This window comes from Oncorhynchus nerka, unplaced genomic scaffold (assembly GCF_034236695.1).
Source record: "Oncorhynchus nerka isolate Pitt River unplaced genomic scaffold, Oner_Uvic_2.0 unplaced_scaffold_1020, whole genome shotgun sequence".
NCBI lineage: Eukaryota > Metazoa > Chordata > Actinopteri > Salmoniformes > Salmonidae > Oncorhynchus > Oncorhynchus nerka.
In genome coordinates, this window is record NW_027040281.1 from 111,283 (window position 1) to 132,203 (window position 20,921).

At 47.4% G+C, this 20,921-nt stretch overlaps 1 protein-coding gene across 1 annotated transcript in view; it reads left to right on the forward strand.

Annotated features, from left to right (window-relative positions):
- Nucleotides 1-20,921, forward strand: part of LOC135570217 (probable JmjC domain-containing histone demethylation protein 2C) — a 120,056-nt gene that overhangs the window by 68,001 nt on the left and 31,134 nt on the right. Inside the window, 1 exon segment of the mRNA XM_065016331.1 lies at nucleotides 17,878-18,079. Within this exon segment, the coding sequence (XP_064872403.1) occupies nucleotides 17,878-18,079 (202 nt within the window).

The window sequence follows — 20,921 nt, forward strand, 5'->3', positions numbered from 1 at the left end:
CCACCCCAACACCAACATATCATCACCACCCCAACATATCATCACCACCCCAACACCAACATATCATCACCACCCCAACACCAACATATCATCACCACCCCAACATATCATCACCACCCCACCAACATATCATCACCACCCCAACACCAACATATCATCACCACCCCAACAAACACATATCATCACCACCCCAACACCAACATATCATCACCACCCCAACACCAACATATCATCACCACCCCAACATATCATCACCACCCCAACACCAACATATCATCACCACCCCAACACCAACATATCATCACCACACCAACATATCATCACCACCCCAACACCAACATATCATCACCACCCCAACACCAACATATCATCACCAACACCAACATATCATCACCACCCCAACACCATCACATATCATCACCAACACAACATATCATCACCACCCAATCACACAACACAACATATCATCACCACCCCAACACCAACATATCATCACCACCCCATATCATCACCAACATATCATATCATCACCAACACCAACATATCATCACCACCCCAACACCAACATATCATCACCACCCCAACATATCATCACCACCCCAACATATCATCACCACCCCAACACCAACATATCATCACCACCCCAACACCAACATATCATCACCACCCCAACATATCATCACCACACCAACATATCATCACCAACACCAACATATCATCACCACCCACCAACATATCATCACCAACATATCATCACCACCCCAACACCAACATATCATCACCACCCCAACATATCATCACCACAACATATCATCACCACCCCAACACCAACATATCATCACCACCCCAACAACATATCATCACCACCCCAACACCAACATATCATCACCACCCCAACATATCATCACCACCCCAACACCAACATATCATCACCACCCCAACACCAACATATCATCACCAACACCAACATATCATCACCACCCCAACATATCATCACCACCCCAACACCAACATATCATCACCACCCCAACACCAACATATCATCACCACCCCAACACCAACATATCATCACCACCACCAACATATCATCACCAAACATATCATCACCACCCCAACACATCAACATATCATCACCACCCCAACATATCATCACCACCCCAACACCAACATATCATCACCACCCAACACCAACATATCATCACACCAACATATCATCACCACCCAACATATCATCACCCCACACCAACATATCATCACCACCCCAACACAACATATCATCACCACCCCAACACCAACATATCATCACCACCCCAACACCAACATATCATCACCAACACCAACATATCATCACCACCCCCACCAACATATCATCACCACCCCAACACAACATATCATCACCACCCCAACACCAACATATCATCACCACCCCAACACCAACATATCATCACCACCCCAACACCAACATATCATCACCACCCCAACACCAACATATCATCACCACCCCAACACCAACATATCATCACCACCCCAACACCAACATATCATCACCACCCCAACACCAACATATCATCCACCCCAACACCAACATATCATCAACACCAACATATCATCACACACCAACATATCATCACCACCCCAACACCAACATATCATCACCACCCCAACACCAACATATCATCACCACCACCATCATCAACACCAACATATCATCACCACCCCAACACCAACATATCATCACCACCCCAACACCAACATATCATCACCACCCACCAACATATCATCACCACCACCATATCCAACACCAACATATCATCACCACCCCAACACCAACATATCATCAACAACATCATCATATCATCACCCCCAACACCAACATATCATCACCACCCCAACACCAACATATCATCACCCCAACACCAACATATCATCACCCCAACACCAACATATCATCACCACCCCAACACCAACATATCATCACCACCCACAACATATCATCACCAACACCAACATATCATCACCAACATATCATCACCACCCCAACACCAACATATCATCACCACCCCAACACCAACATATCATCACCACCCCAACATATCATCACCACCCCAACATATCATCACCACCCCAACACCAACATATCATCACCACCCCAACACCAACATATCATCACCACCCCCAACATATCATCACCACCCCAACACCAACATCATCACCACCCCAACACCAACATATCATCACCACCCCAACACCAACATATCATCACCACCACCAACATATCATCACCACCCCAACACCAACATATCATCACCACCCCAACACCAACATATCATCACCAACACCAACATATCATCACCACCCCAACATATCATCACCACCCCATATCATCACAAACATATCATCACCACCCCAACACCAACATATCATCACCACCATCCAACATATCATCACCACCCCAACACCAACATATCATCATCACCCCAACACCAACATATCATCACCACCCCAACATCATCACCACCCCAACATATCATCACCACCACCAACATATCATCACCCCACCCCAACACCAACATATCATCACCACCCCAACACCAACATATCATCACCACCCCACCAACATATCATCACCAACAACCCAACATATCATCACCACCCCAACACCAACATATCATCACCACCCCAACATATCCACAATCATCACCAACAACATATCATCACCACCCCAACACCAACATATCATCACCACCCCCCCAACACCAACATATCATCACCACCAACACCAACATATCATCACCACCCCAACATATCATCACCACCCCAACACCAACATATCATCACCACCCCAACACCAACATATCATCACCACCCCAACACATCACCACCCCAACACCAAACATATCATCACCACCAACATATCATCCCAACCCCAACATATCATCACCACCCCAACACCAACATATCATCACCACCCCATATCATCACCACCCCAACACCAACATATCATCACCACCCCAACACCAACATATCATCACCACCCCAACACCATCATCATCATCACCACCAACATATCATCACCAACATATCATCACCACCCCAACACCAACATATCATCACCACCCCAACACCAACATATCATCACCACCCCAACACCAACCCCATATCATCACCACCCCAACATATCATCACCACCCAACACCAACATATCATCACCACCCCAACACCAACATATCATCACCACCCCAACATATCATCACCACCCCAACACCAACATATCATCACCACCCCAACACCAACATATCATCACCACCCCAACACCAACATATCATCCCAACACCAACATATCATCACCACCCACCAATATCATCCCCCAACATATCATCACCATCATATCATCACACCCCAACACCAACATATCATCACCACCAACACCAACATATCATCACCACCCACAACATATCATCACCACCCCAACACCAACATATCATCACCACCACCAACATATCATCACCACATATCATCACCAACACCAACATATCATCACCACCTCAACACCAACATATCATCATCACCACCCCAACACCAACATATCATCACCACCCCAACAACATATCATCACCACCCCAACACCAACATATCATCACCACCCCAACACCAACATATCATCACCACCCCAACACCAACATATCATCACCACCCCAACACCAACATATCATCACCACCCAACACCAACATATCATCACCACCCCAACATATCATCACCACCCCAACATATCATCACCACCCCAACACCAACATATCATCACCACCCCAACACCAACATATCATCACCACCCATCAACACCAACATATCATCACCAAACATATCATCACCACCCCAACATATCATCACCACCCCAACATATCATCACCACCCCAACACCAACATATCATCACCACCCCAACACCAACATATCATCACCACCCCAACACCAACATATCATCACCACCCCAACACCAACATATCATCACCACCCCATCATCACCAACCCAACACCAACATATCATCACCACCCCAACACCAACATATCATCACCACCCCAACATATCATCACCACCCCAACCAACATATCATATCACACATCACCACCAACACCAACATATCATCACCACCCCAACACCAACATATCATCACCACCCCAACACCAACATATCATCACCACCCCAACACCAACATATCATCACCACCCCAACATATCATCACCACCACCAACATATCATCACCACCCCAAACATATCATCACCACCCCAACACCAACATCATCATCACATATCATCCCAACACCAACATATCATCACCACACCAACATATCATCACCACCCAACACCAACATATCATCACCACATATCATCAACACCAACATATCATCACCACCCCAACACCAACATATCATCACCACCCCAACACCAACATATCATCACCACCCCAACATATCATCACCACAACATCATCACCACCACCAACATATCATCACCACCCCAACACCAACATATCATCCCACCCCAACACCAACATATCATCACCACCCCAACACCAACATATCATCACCCCAACACCAACATATCATCACCACCCCAACACCAATCATATCATCACCAACAACATATCATCACCACCCCAACACCAACATATCATCACCACCCCAACACCAACATATCATCACCCCAACACCAACATATCATCACCACACCAACATATCATCACCACCCCAACACCAACATATCATCACCACCCCAACACCAACATATCATCACCAACATATCATCACCACCAACCACCCCAACACCAACATATCATCACCACCAACATATCATCACCACCATATCATCAACCCCAACACAACATATCATCACCACCAACATATCAACCACCAACATATCATCACCACCCCAACACCAACATATCATCACCACCCCAACACCAACATATCATCACCACCCCAACACCAACATATCATCACCACCCCAACACCAACATATCATCACCACCCCAACACCAACATATCATCACCACCCCACCAACATATCATCACCACACCAACATATCATCACAACACCAACATATCATCACCACCCCAACACCAACATATCATCACCACCCCAACACCAACATATCATCACCACCCCAACACCAACATATCATCACCACCCCAACACCAACATATCATCCACACCAACATATCATCACACCCCAACATATCATCACCACCCCAACACCAACATATCATCACCACCCCAACACCAACATATCATCACCACCCCAACACCAACATATCATCACCACCCCAACACATCAAACATATCATCACCACCACACCAACATATCAACACCAACATATCATCACCAACACCAACAACACCAACAACATATCATCACCACCCAACACCAACATATCATCACCACCCCAACACCAACATCATCACCACCAACAACATATCATCACCACCCCAACACCAACATATCATCACCACCCCAACACCAACATATCATCACCACCCCAACACCAACATATCATCACCACCCCAACATATCATCACCACCCCAACACCAACATATCATCACCACCCCAACACCAACATATCATCACCACCCCAACACCAACATATCATCACCACCCCAACACCAACATATCATCACCACCCCAACAAACATATCATCACCACCCCAACATATCATCATCATCAACACCAACATATCATCACCACCCCAACACCAACATATCATCACCACCCCAACACCAACATATCATCACCACCCCAACACCAACATATCATCACCACCCCAACACCAACATATCATCACCACCCAACATATCATCACCACCCCAACATATCATCACCACCCCAACACCAACATATCATCACCACCCCAACACCAACATATCATCACCAACACCAACATATCATCACCACCCCAACATATCATCACCAACACCAACATATCATCATCACCACCACCAACATATCATCAACCCCAACATATCATCACCACCCCAACACCAACATATCATCACCACCCCAACACCAACATATCATCACCACCCCAACACCAACATATCATCACCAACCCAACATATCATCACCAACCATATCATCACCACCCCAACACCAACATATCATCACCACCCCAACACCAACATATCATCACCACCCCAACACCAACATATCAACAACACCAACATATCATCACCACCCCAACACCAACATATCATCACCACCCCAACAATCATATCATCACCCAACATATCATCACCACCCCAACACCAACATATCATCACCACCCCAACACCAACATATCATCACCACCCCAACACCAACATATCATCACCACCCCAACACCAACATATCATCACCACCCCAACACCAACATATCATCACCACCCCAACACCAACATATCATCACCACCCCAACACCAACATATCATCACCACCCCAACACCAACATATCATCACCACCCCAACACCAACATATCATCACCAACACCAACATATCATCACCACCCCAACACCAACATATCATCACCACCCCACCAACATATCATCACCAACACCAACATATCATCACCCCAACACCAACATATCATCACCACCCCAACACCAACATATCATCACCACCCCAACACCAACATATCATCACCCCAACACCAACATATCATCACCAAACACCAACATATCATCACCACCCCAACACCAACATATCATCACCAACACCAACATATCATCACCACCCCAACACCAACATATCATCACCAACATATCATCACCACCCCAACACCAACATATCATCACCACCCCAACACCAACATATCATCACCACCCCAACACCAACATATCATCACCACCCCAACACCAACATATCATCACAACACCAACATATCATCAACAACATATCATCACCACCCCAACATATCATCACCACACCCAACATATCATCACCAACAACACCAACATATCATCATCAACACCAACATATCATCAACCAACATATCATCACCACCCCACCAACATATCATCACCACCCCAACATATCATCACCACCCCAACACCAACATATCATCACCACCCCAACACCAACATATCATCACCACCCCAACAACATATCATCACCACCCCAACACCAACATATCATCAACCACCCCAACACCAACATATCATCACCACCACCATCACCACCCCAACACCAACATATCATCACCACCCCAACACCAACATATCATCACCACCCCAACACCAACATATCATCACCACCCCCAACATATCATCACCACCCCAACACCAACATATCATCACCACCCCAACACCAACATATCATCACCACCCCAACACCAACATATCATCACCACCCCAACACCAACATATCATCACCACCCCAACACCAACATATCATCACCACCCCAACACCAACATATCATCACCACCCCAACACCATATCATCACCATCATCACCAACACCAACATATCATCACCACCCCAACACCAACATATCATCACCACCACCAACATATCATCACCACCCCAACACCAACATATCATCACCACCCCAACACCAACATATCATCACCACCCCAACACCAACATATCATCACCACCCCAACACCAACATATCATCACCACCCCAACACCAACATATCATCACCACCCCAACACCAACATATCATCACCACCCCAACACCAACATATCATCACCACCCCAACACCAACATATCATCACCACCCCAACATATCATCACCAACATATCATCACCAAACACCAACATATCATCACCACCCCAACACCAACATATCATCACCACCCCAACATATCACCAACATATCATCACCACCCCAACACCAACATATCATCACCACCCCACCAACATATCATCACCACCCCAACACCAACATATCATCACCACCCCAACAATCACCACCCCAACATATCATCACCACCCCAACACCAACATATCATCACCACACCAACATATCATCACCACCCCAACACCAACATATCATCACCACCCCAACACCAACATATCATCACCACCCCAACACCAACATATCATCACCACCCCAACACCAACATATCATCACCAAACACCAACATATCATCACCACCCCAACACCAACATATCATCACCACCCCAACACCAACATATCATCACCACCCCAACATATCATCACCACATATCATCCAAACATATCATCACCACCCCAACACCAACATATCATCACCAAACATATCATCACCACCCCAACACCAACATATCATCACCACCCCAACACCAACATATCATCACCACCCCAACACCAACATATCATCACCACCCCAACACCAACATATCATCACCACCCCAACACCAACATATCATCACCACCCCAACACCCCAACATATCATCACCACCCCAACACCAACATATCATCACCACCCCAACACCAACATATCATCACCACCCCAACACCAACATATCATCACCACCCAACATATCATCACCACATCACCACCAACACCAACATATCATCACCACCCCAACACCAACATATCATCACCACCCCAACACCAACATATCATCACCACCCCAACACCAACATATCATCACCACCCCAACACCAACATATCATCACCACCCCAACACCAACATATCATCACCACAACATATCATCACCAACATATCATCACCACCCCAACACCAACATATCATCACCACCCCAACACCAACATATCATCACCACCCCAACACCAACATATCATCACCAACCCCAACACCAACATATCATCACCACCCCAACACCAACATATCATCACCCCACACCAACATATCATCCAAACACCAACATATCATCACCACCCCAACATATCATCAAACACCAACATATCATCACCACCCCAACACCAACATATCATCACCACCCCAACACCAACATATCATCACCACCACCCCAACACCAACATATCATCACACCCCAACACCAACATATCATCACCACCCCAACATATCATCACCACCATATCATCACCACCACCAACATATCATCACCAACAACACCAACATATCATCACCACCCCAACACCAACATATCATCACCACCCCAACACCAACATATCATCACCACCACCAACATATCATCAAACATATCATCACCACCCCAACACCAACATATCATCACCACCCCAACCCAACATATCATCACCACCCCAACACCAACATATCATCACCACCCCAACACCAACATATCATCACCACCCCAACACCAACATATCATCACCACCCCAACATATCATCACCACCCCAACACCAACATATCATCACCACCCCAACACCAACATATCAACAACATATCATCACCAACCCAACAATCACCAACATATCATCACCACCCCAACACCAACATATCATCACCACCCCAACACCAACATATCATCACCACCCCAACACCAACATATCATCACCACCCCAACACCAACATATCATCACCACCCCAACACCAACATATCATCACCACCCAACATATCAACATATCATCACCACCCCAACACCAACATATCATCACCACCCCAACACCAACATATCATCACCACCAACATATCATCACCACCCCAACATATCATCACCACCCCAACACCAACATATCATCACCATATCATCACCAACATATCATCACCACCCCAACACCAACATATCATCACCCCAACACCAACATATCATCACACCCCACACCAACATATCATCACCACCCCAACACCAACATATCATCACCACCCCAACACCAACATATCATCACCACCCCAACAATCACCAACCACCACCCCAACACATCAACATATCATCACCACCCCAACACCAACATATCATCACCACCCCAACACCAACATATCATCACCACCACCCCAACATATCATCACCACCCCAACACCAACATATCATCACCACCACCAACATATCATCACCACCCACCAACATATCATCACCACCCCAACACCAACATATCATCACCACCCCAACACCAACATATCATCACCACCCCAACATATCATCACCACACCAACATATCATCACCACCCCAACACCAACATATCATCACCACCCCAACACCATCATCATATCATCATCCACCCCAACACCAACATATCATCACCACCCCACCAACATATCATCACCACCCCAACACCAACATATCATCACCACCCCAACCAACATATCATCACCACCCCAACACCAACATATCATCACCACCCCAACACCAACATATCATCACCACCCCAACACCAACATATCATCACCACCCACAACATATCATCACCACCCCAACACCAACATATCATCACCACCCCAACATATCATCACCCCAACACCAACATATCATCACCACCCCAACACCAACATATCATCACCACCCCAACACCAACATATCATCACCACCCCAACACCAACATATCATCACCACACCAACATATCATCACCACCCCAACATATCATCATCACCACCCCAACATATCATCACCACCCCAACACCAACATATCATCACCACCCCAACACCAACATATCATCACCACCCCAACATATCATCACCACCCCAACACCAACATATCATCACCACCCCAACACCAACATCATCACCACCCCAACATATCATCACCAACACCAACATATCATCACCACCCCAACATATCATCACCACAACCCAACATATCATCACCACCCCAACATATCATCACCACCCCAACACCAACATATCATCACCACCCCACCCAACATATCATCACCACCCCAACACCAACATATCATCACCACCCCAACACCAACATATCATCACCACCCCAACACCAACATATCATCACCACCCCAACACATCAACCCCAACACCAACATATCATCACCACCCCAACATATCATCACCACCCCAACATATCATCACCACCCCAACACCAATCATCACCACCCCAACACCAACATATCATCACCACCACCAACATATCATCACCACCCCAACATATCATCACCACCCCAACACCAACATATCATCACCCCCAACACCAACATATCATCACCACCCAACACCAACATATCATCACACCCCAACACCACATATCATCACCACCCCAACATATCATCACCACCCCAACACCATCATCACCACCCCAACATATCATCACCACCCACAACATATCATCACCACCCCAACATATCATCACCACCCCAACCTATCATCACCACCCCAACACCAACATATCATCACCACCCCAACACCAACATATCATCATCACCCCAACACCAACATATCATCACCACCCCAACATATCATCAACCACCAACAAACATATCATCACCACCCCAACACAACATATCATCACCACCCCAACACCAACATATCATCACCACCCCAACACCAACATATCATCACCACCCCAACATATCATCACCACCCACCAACATATCATCACCACCCCAACATATCATCACCACCCCAACACCAACATATCATCACCACCCCACCAACATATCATCACCACCCCCAACATATCATCACCACCCCAACACAACATATCATCACCACCCATATCATCACACCAACATATCATCACCACCCCAACACCAACATATCATCACCACCCCAACACCAACATATCATCACCACCCCAACACCCCAACATATCATCACCACCCCAACACCAACATATCATCATATCATCACCACCCCAACACCAACATATCATCACCACCCCAACACCAACATATCATCACCACCCCAACACCAACATATCATCACACACCAACATATCATCACCACCCCAACACCAACATATCATCACCACCCCAACACCAACATATCATCACCACCCCAACACCACCATATCATCACCACCACCAACACCAACATATCATCACCAACACCAACATATCATCACCACCCAACACCAACATATCATCACCACCCCAACACCAACATATCATCACCACCCCAACATATCATCACCACCCCAACATATCATCAAACACCATATCATCACCACCCCAACACCAACATATCATCACCACAACACCAACATATCATCACCACCCCAACACCACATATCATCACAACATATCATCACCACCCCAACACCAACATATCATCACCACCCCAACACCAACATATCATCACCACCCCAACACCAACATATCATCACCATCACCACCCAACATATCATCACCACCCCAACATATCATCACCACCCCAACATATCATCACCACCCCAACACATCAACAACACCATCATCACCACCCCAACCCAACATATCATCAACATATCATCACCAACACCAACATATCATCCCCCAACACCAACATATCATCACCACCCCACCACATCATCACCAACACCAACATATCATCACCACCCCAACACCAACATATCATCACCACCCACCAACATATCATCACCACCCCAACACCAACATATCATATCATCACCACCCCAACACCAACATATCATCACCACCCCAACACCAACATATCATCACCACCCCAACAACATATCATCACCACCCCAACCCAACATATCATCACCACCCAACATATCATCAACATATCATCACCACCCCAACACCAACATATCATCACCACCCCAACACCAACATATCATCACCACCCCAACACCAACATATCATCACCACCACCAACATATCATCACCACCAACACCAACATATCATCACCAACCCCAACACCAACATATCATCACCACCCCAACACCAACATATCATCACCCCAACACCAACATATCATCACCACCCCAACATATCATCCAACATATCATCCACCACCACCAACATATCATCAAACATATCATCACCACCCCAACACCAACATATCATCACCACCCCAACACCAACATATCATCACCACCCCAACACCAACATATCATCACCACCCCAACACCAACATATCATCACCACCCCAACACCAACATATCATCACCACCCCAACACCAACATATCATCACCACCCCAACACCAACATATCATCACATCACACCACCAACATATCATCACCACCCCAAACATATCATCACCAACACCAACATATCATCCCAAACACCAACATATCATCACCACCCCAACACCAACATATCATCACCACCCCAACACCAACATATCATCACAACACCAACAATCACCAACATATCATCACCACCCCAACATATCATCACCACCCCAACATATCATCACCACCCCAACATATCATCACCACCCCAACACCAACATATCATCACCACCCCAACATATCATCACCACCCCAACATATCATCACCACCCCAACACCAACATATCATCACCACCATCACCACCCAACATATCATCACCACCCCAACATATCATCACCACCCCAACCAACATATCATCACCACCCCAACACCAACATATCATCACCACCCCAACACCAACATATCATCACCACCCCAACACCAACATATCATCACCACCCCAACATATCATCACCACCCCAACACCAACATATCATCACCACCCCAACAACATATCACCACCCCATCATCAACATATCACACCAACACCAACATATCATCACCACCCCAACACCAACATATCATCACCACCCCAACACCAACATATCATCACCACCCCAACACCAACATATCATCACCACCCCAACATATCATCACCACCCCAACACCAACATATCATCACCACCACCAACATATCATCACCACCCCAACACCAACATATCATCACCACCCCAACACCAACATATCATCACCACCCCAACACCAACATATCATCACCACCACCAACATATCATCACCACCCCAACACCAACATATCATCACCACCCCAACACCAACATATCATCACCACCAACACCAACATATCATCACCACCCAACAATCACACAACAACATATCATCACCACCCCAACACCAACATATCATCACCACCCCAACACCAACATATCATCACCACCCCAACACCAACATATCATCACCACCCCAACACCAACATATCATCACCACCCCAACACCAACATATCATCACCACCCCAACACCAACATATCATCACCAACACCAACATATCATCACCAACACCAACATATCATCACCACCCCAACACCAACATATCATCACCACCCCAACACCAACATATCATCACCACCCCAACACCAACATATCATCACCACCCCAACACCAACATATCATCACCACCCCAACACCAACATATCATCACCACCCCAACACCAACATATCATCACCACCCCAACACCAACATATCATCACCACCCCAACATATCATCACCACCCCAACATATCATCACCACCCCAACATATCATCACCACCCCAACACCAACATATCATCACCACCCCAACACCAACATATCATCACCACCCCAACACCAACATATCATCACCACCCCAACACCAACATATCATCACCACCCCAACACCAACATATCATCCACCACAACACCAACATATCATCACCACCCCAACACCAACATATCATCACCACCCCAACACCAACATATCATCACCACCCCAACACCAACATATCATCACCACCCCAACACCAACATATCATCACCACCCCAACACCAACATATCATCACCACCACCCAACATATCATCACCAAACACCAACATATCACCAACATATCATCACCAACCCAACACCAACAACATATCATCACCACCCACCAACATATCATCACCACCCCAACACCAACATATCATCACCACCCCAACACCAACATATCATCACCACCCCAACACCAACATATCATCACCACCACCACCAACATATCATCACCACCCCAACATATCATCACCACCCCAACACCAACATATCATCACCACCCCAACACCAACATATCATCACCACCCCAACACCAACATATCATCACCACCCCAACACCAACATATCATCACCACCCCAATCATCACCATCCCCAACACCAACATATCAACCCACAACATATCATCACCACCCCAACACCAACATATCATCACCATCATCCCAACACCAACATATCATCACCACCCCAACACCAACATATCATCACCACCCCAACACCAACATATCATCACCACCCCAACACCAACATATCATCACCACCCCAACACCAACATATCATCACCACCCCAACACCAACATATCATCACCACCCCACCAACATATCATCACCACCCCAACACCAACATATCATCACCACCCCAACATATCATCACACCAACATATCATCACCACCCCAACACCAACATATCATCACCACCCCAACAACATATCATCACAACAACAACATATCATCACCACCCCAACACCAACATATCATCACCACCCCAACACCATATCATCACCACCACAACACCAACATATCATCACCACCCCAACACCAACATATCATCACCACCCCAACACCAACATATCATCACCACCCCAACACCAACATATCATCACCCACCCCAACACCAACATATCATCACCACCCCAACACCAACATATCATCACCCCAACACCAACATATCATCACCACCCCAACATATCATCACCACCCCAACACCAACATATCATCACCACCCCACACCAACATATCATCACCACCCCAACACCAACATATCATCACCACCCCAACACCAACATATCATCACCACCCCAACACCAACATATCATCTCATCACCACCCCAACACCAACATATCATCACCACCAACATATCATCAACATATCATCACCACCCCAACACCAACATATCATCACCACCCCAACACCAACATATCATCACCACCCCAACACCAACATATCATCACCACCCCAACACCAACATATCATCACCACCCCAACACCAACATATCATCACCACCCCAACACCAACATATCATCACCACCCCAACACCAACATATCATCACCACCAACACCAACATATCATCACCAAACACCAACATATCATCACCACCCCAACACCAACATATCATCACCACCCCAAACATATCATCAACATATCATCACCACCCCAACACCAACATATCATCACCACCCCAACACCAACATATCATCAACACCAACATATCATCACCACCCCAACACCAACATATCATCACCACCCCAACACCAACATATCATCACCACCCCAACACCAACATATCATCACCACCCCAACATCATCAACATATCATCACCACCCCAACACCAACATATCATCACCACCCCAACACCAACATATCATCACCACCCCAACACCAACATATCATCTCCACCCCAACACCAACATATCATCTCCACCCCAACACCAACATATCATCACCACCCCAACACCAACATATCATCACCACCCCAACCCAACATATCATCACACCAACATATCATCACCACCCCAACACCAACATATCATCACCACACCAACATATCATCACCACCCCAACACCAACATATCATCACCACCCCAACACCAACATATCATCACCACCCCAACACCAACATATCATCACCACCCCAACACCAACATATCATCACCACAACCAACACCAACATCACCACCCCAACACCAACATATCATCACCACCCCAACACCATCATCACCACCCCAACACCAACATATCATCACCACCCCAACACCAACATATCATCACCACCCCAACACCAACATATCATCACCACCCCAACACCAACATATCATCACCACCCCAAACATATCATCACCACCCCAACATATCATCATCCCACCCCAACACCAACATATCATCTCCACCCCAACATATCATCACCACCCCAACACCAACATATCATCACCACCCCAACACCAACATATCATCACCACCCCAACACCAACATATCATAACATATCATCACCACCCCAACATATCATCACCACCCATATCAACATATCATCACCACACCAACATATCATCACCACCCCAACACCAACATATCATCACCCCAACACCAACATATCCCCAACACCAACATATCATCACCACCCCAACACCAACATATCATCACCAACACCAACATATCATCACCAACACCAACATATCATCACACACAACATATCATCACCACCCCAACACCAACATATCATCACCACCCCAACACCAACATATCATCACCACCCCAACACCAACATATCATCACCACCCCAACACCAACATATCATCACCACCCCAACACCAACATATCATCACCACCCCAACACCAACATATCATCAACATATCATCACCCCAACACCAACATATCATCACCACCCCAACACCAACATATCATCACCACCCCAACACCAACATATCATCACCACCCCAACACCAACATATCATCACCACCCCAACACCAACATATCATCACCACCCCAACACCAACATATCATCACCACCCCAACACCAACATATCATCCACCCCAACACCAACATATCATCACCACCCCAACATATCATCACAACACTATCAACACCAACATATCATCAACATATCATCACCAACACCAACATATCATCACCACCCCAACACCAACATATCATCACCACCCCAACACCAACATATCATCACCACCCCAACACCAACATATCATCACCACCCCAACACCAACATATCATCACCACCCCAACATTACCATAATGCCAGCACCACCCCAACATTACCATAATGCCAGCACCACCCCAACATTACCATAATGCCAGCACCACCCCAACATTACCATAATGCCAGCACCACCCCAACATTACCATAATGCCAGCACCACCCCAACCATATACCATATAACTCAGTGACCGTCTCTGTCCCCTCCGGTACCAGATGGTATCCCCCGCTCTGTGCTGAAGGACTGATCATGTCTCTGTATTACATATCATAGTAACCGTCTCTCTGTCCCCTCCGGTACCAGATGGTATCCCCCGCTCTGTGCTGAAGGACTGGAGGAAGGTGAAGAAGCTGAAGCAGACGGGGGAGTCGTTCCTGCAGGATGACTCGTGCTCTGAGATTGGACCCAACCTGCAGAAGTGTCGGGAGTGTCGTGTTGTTCGTAGCAAGAAGGGGGAGGAGCCGGCTCATTCCCCTGTCTTCTGCCGCTTCTACTACTTCCGCCGGTGAGTCTGATTGGCTGGTCCGGCAGGTCAGGTGGTATTTGATTGGCTCATTCAGTCTCCTTTTGTCTGGTGTCTGATTAACTGGTCCGCTGGTCAGGTGGTATTTGATTGGCTGCTCTGTCTCCCGGCTAGTGTCTGATTGGCTGGTCCGGCAGGTCAGGTGGTATTTGATTGGCTGCTCTGTCTCCCGGCTAGTGTCTGATTGGCTGGTCCGGCAGGTCAGGTGGTATTTGATTGGCTGCTCTGTCTCCCGGCTAGTGTCTGATTAACTGATCCGCTGGTCAGGTGGTATTTGATTGGCTGCTCTGTCTCCCGGATAGTGTCTGATTGGCTGCTTTGCTCGGCTGGTCCACTTTGCCGCCATATGGTTAAATGGTTAGAGATTATTTAGGTAATTGTATACGTTCTCCAACAATCTATCTGTTATTGTCTCAGTGAACCCTTCCTCAGTCAGTCCATCTGTTATTGTCTCAGTGAACCCTTCCTCAGTCAGTCAGTCTGTTATTGTCTCAGTGAACCCTTCCTCAGTCAGTCTGTCTGTCTGTTATTGTCTCAGTGAACCCTTCCTCAGTCAGTCTGTCTGTCTGTTATTGTCTCAGTGAACCCTTCCTCAGTCAGTCAGTCCGTCTGTTATTGTCTCAGTGAACCCTTCCTCAGTCAGTCAGTCTGTTATTGTCTCAGTGAACCCTTCCTCAGTCAGTCAGTCAGTCTGTTATTGTCTCAGTGAACCCTTCCTCAGTCAGTCAGTCTGTTATTGTCTCAGTGAACCCTTCCTCAGTCAGTCAGTCTGTTATTGTCTCAGTGAACCCTTCCTCAGTCAGTCAGTCTGTTATTGTCTCAGTGAACCCTTCCTCAGTCAGTCAGTCTGTTATTGTCTCAGTGAACCCTTCCTCAGTCAGTCAGTCTGTTATTGTCTCAGTGAACCCTTCCTCAGTCAGTCAGTCAGTCTGTTATTGTCTCAGTGAACCCTTCCTCAGTCAGTCTGTCTGTTATTGTCTCAGTGAACCCTTCCTCAGTCAGTCAGTCAGTCTGTTATTGTCTCAGTGAACCCTTCCTCAGTCAGTCAGTCAGTCTGTTATTGTCTCAGTGAACCCTTCCTCAGTCAGTCAGTCTGTTATTGTCTCAGTGAACCCTTCCTCAGTCAGTCAGTCCATCTGTTATTGTCTCAGTGAACCCTTCCTCAGTCAGTCAGTCTGTTATTGTCTCAGTGAACCCTTCCTCAGTCAGTCAGTCTGTTATTGTCTCAGTGAACCCTTCCTCAGTCAGTCAGTCTGTTATTGTCTCCGTGAACCCTTCCTCAGTCAGTCCATCTGTTCATGTTCCTGTATTAACCCACTGAAAGGAAAATAGTAGAATAGAGTACCACTACGACTAGACTGGAGCCTGTTGGCCAGATAGCCAGCGGAGACTAGAGTGAAGCCTGTTGGCCAGATAGCCAGTGGAGACTAGACTGGAGACTAGACTGTAGCCTGTTGGCCAGATAGCCAGTGGAGACTAGAGTGGAGCCTGTTGGCCAGGTAGCCAGTGGAGACTAGAGTGGAGCCTGTTGGCCAGATAGCCAGTGGAGACTAGAGTGGATCCTGTTGGCCAGATAGCCAGTGGAGACTAGAGAGGAGCCTGTTGGCCAGAGCCAGTGGACACTAGAGAGGAGCCTGTTGGCCAGAGCCAGTGGAGACTAGAGAGGAGCCTGTTGGCCAGAGCCAGTGGAGACTAGAGAGGAGCCTGTTGGCCAGAGCCAGTGGAGACTAGAGAGGAGCCTGTTGGCCAGAGCCAGTGGAGACTAGAGAAGAGCCTGTTGGCCAGGTAGCCAGTGGAGACTAGAGAGGAGCCTGTTGGCCAGAGCCAGTGGAGACTAGAGTGGAGCCTGTTGGCCAGATAGCTAGTGGAGACTAGAGAGGAGCCTGTTGGCCAGAGCCAGTGGAGACTAGAGAGGAGCCTGTTGGCCAGAGCCAGTGGAGACTAGAGAGGAGCCTGTTGGCCAGGTAGCCAGTGGAGACTAGAGTGGAGCCTGTTGGCCAGGTAGCCAGTGGAGACTAGAGTGGAGCCTGTTGGCCAGGTAGCCAGTGGAGACTAGAGTGGAGCCTGTTGGCCAGATAGCCAGTGGAGACTAGACTGTAGCCTGTTGGCCAGGTAGCCAGTGGAGACTAGAGTGGAGCCTGTTGGCCAGATAGCCAGTGGAGACTAGAGTGTAGCCTGTTGGCCAGATAGCCAGTGGAGACTAGAGTGGAGCCTGTTGGCCAGATAGCCAGTGGAGACTAGACTGTAGCCTGTTGGCCAGGTAGCCAGTGGAGACTAGAGTGGAGCCTGTTGGCCAGATAGCCAGTGGAGACTAGAGTGGAGCATGTTGGCCAGGTAGCCAGTGGAGAGTGGAGCCTGTTGGCCAGATAGCCAGTGGAGACTAGAGTGGAGCATGTTGGCCAGGTAGCCAGTGGAGACTAGAGTGGAGCCTGTTGGCCAGTGGAGACTAGAGTGGAGCCTGTTGGCCAGATAGCCAGTGGAGACTAGAGTGGAGCCTGTTGGCCAGGTAGCCAGTGGAGACTAGAGTGGAGCCTGTTGGCCAGATAGCCAGTGGAGACTAGAGTGGAGCATGTTGGCCAGGTAGCCAGTGGAGACTAGAGTGGAGCCTGTTGGCCAGATAGCCAGTGGAGACTAGAGTGGAGCCTGTTGGCCAGATAGCCAGTGGAGACTAGAGTGGAGCCTGTTGGCCAGATAGCCAGTGGAGACTAGAGTGGAGCCTGTTGACCAGGTAGCCAGTGGAGACTAGACTGTAGCCTGTTGGCCAGATAGCCAGTGGAGACTAGAGAGGAGTCTGTTGGCCAGGGAGCCAGTGGAGGCTAGACTG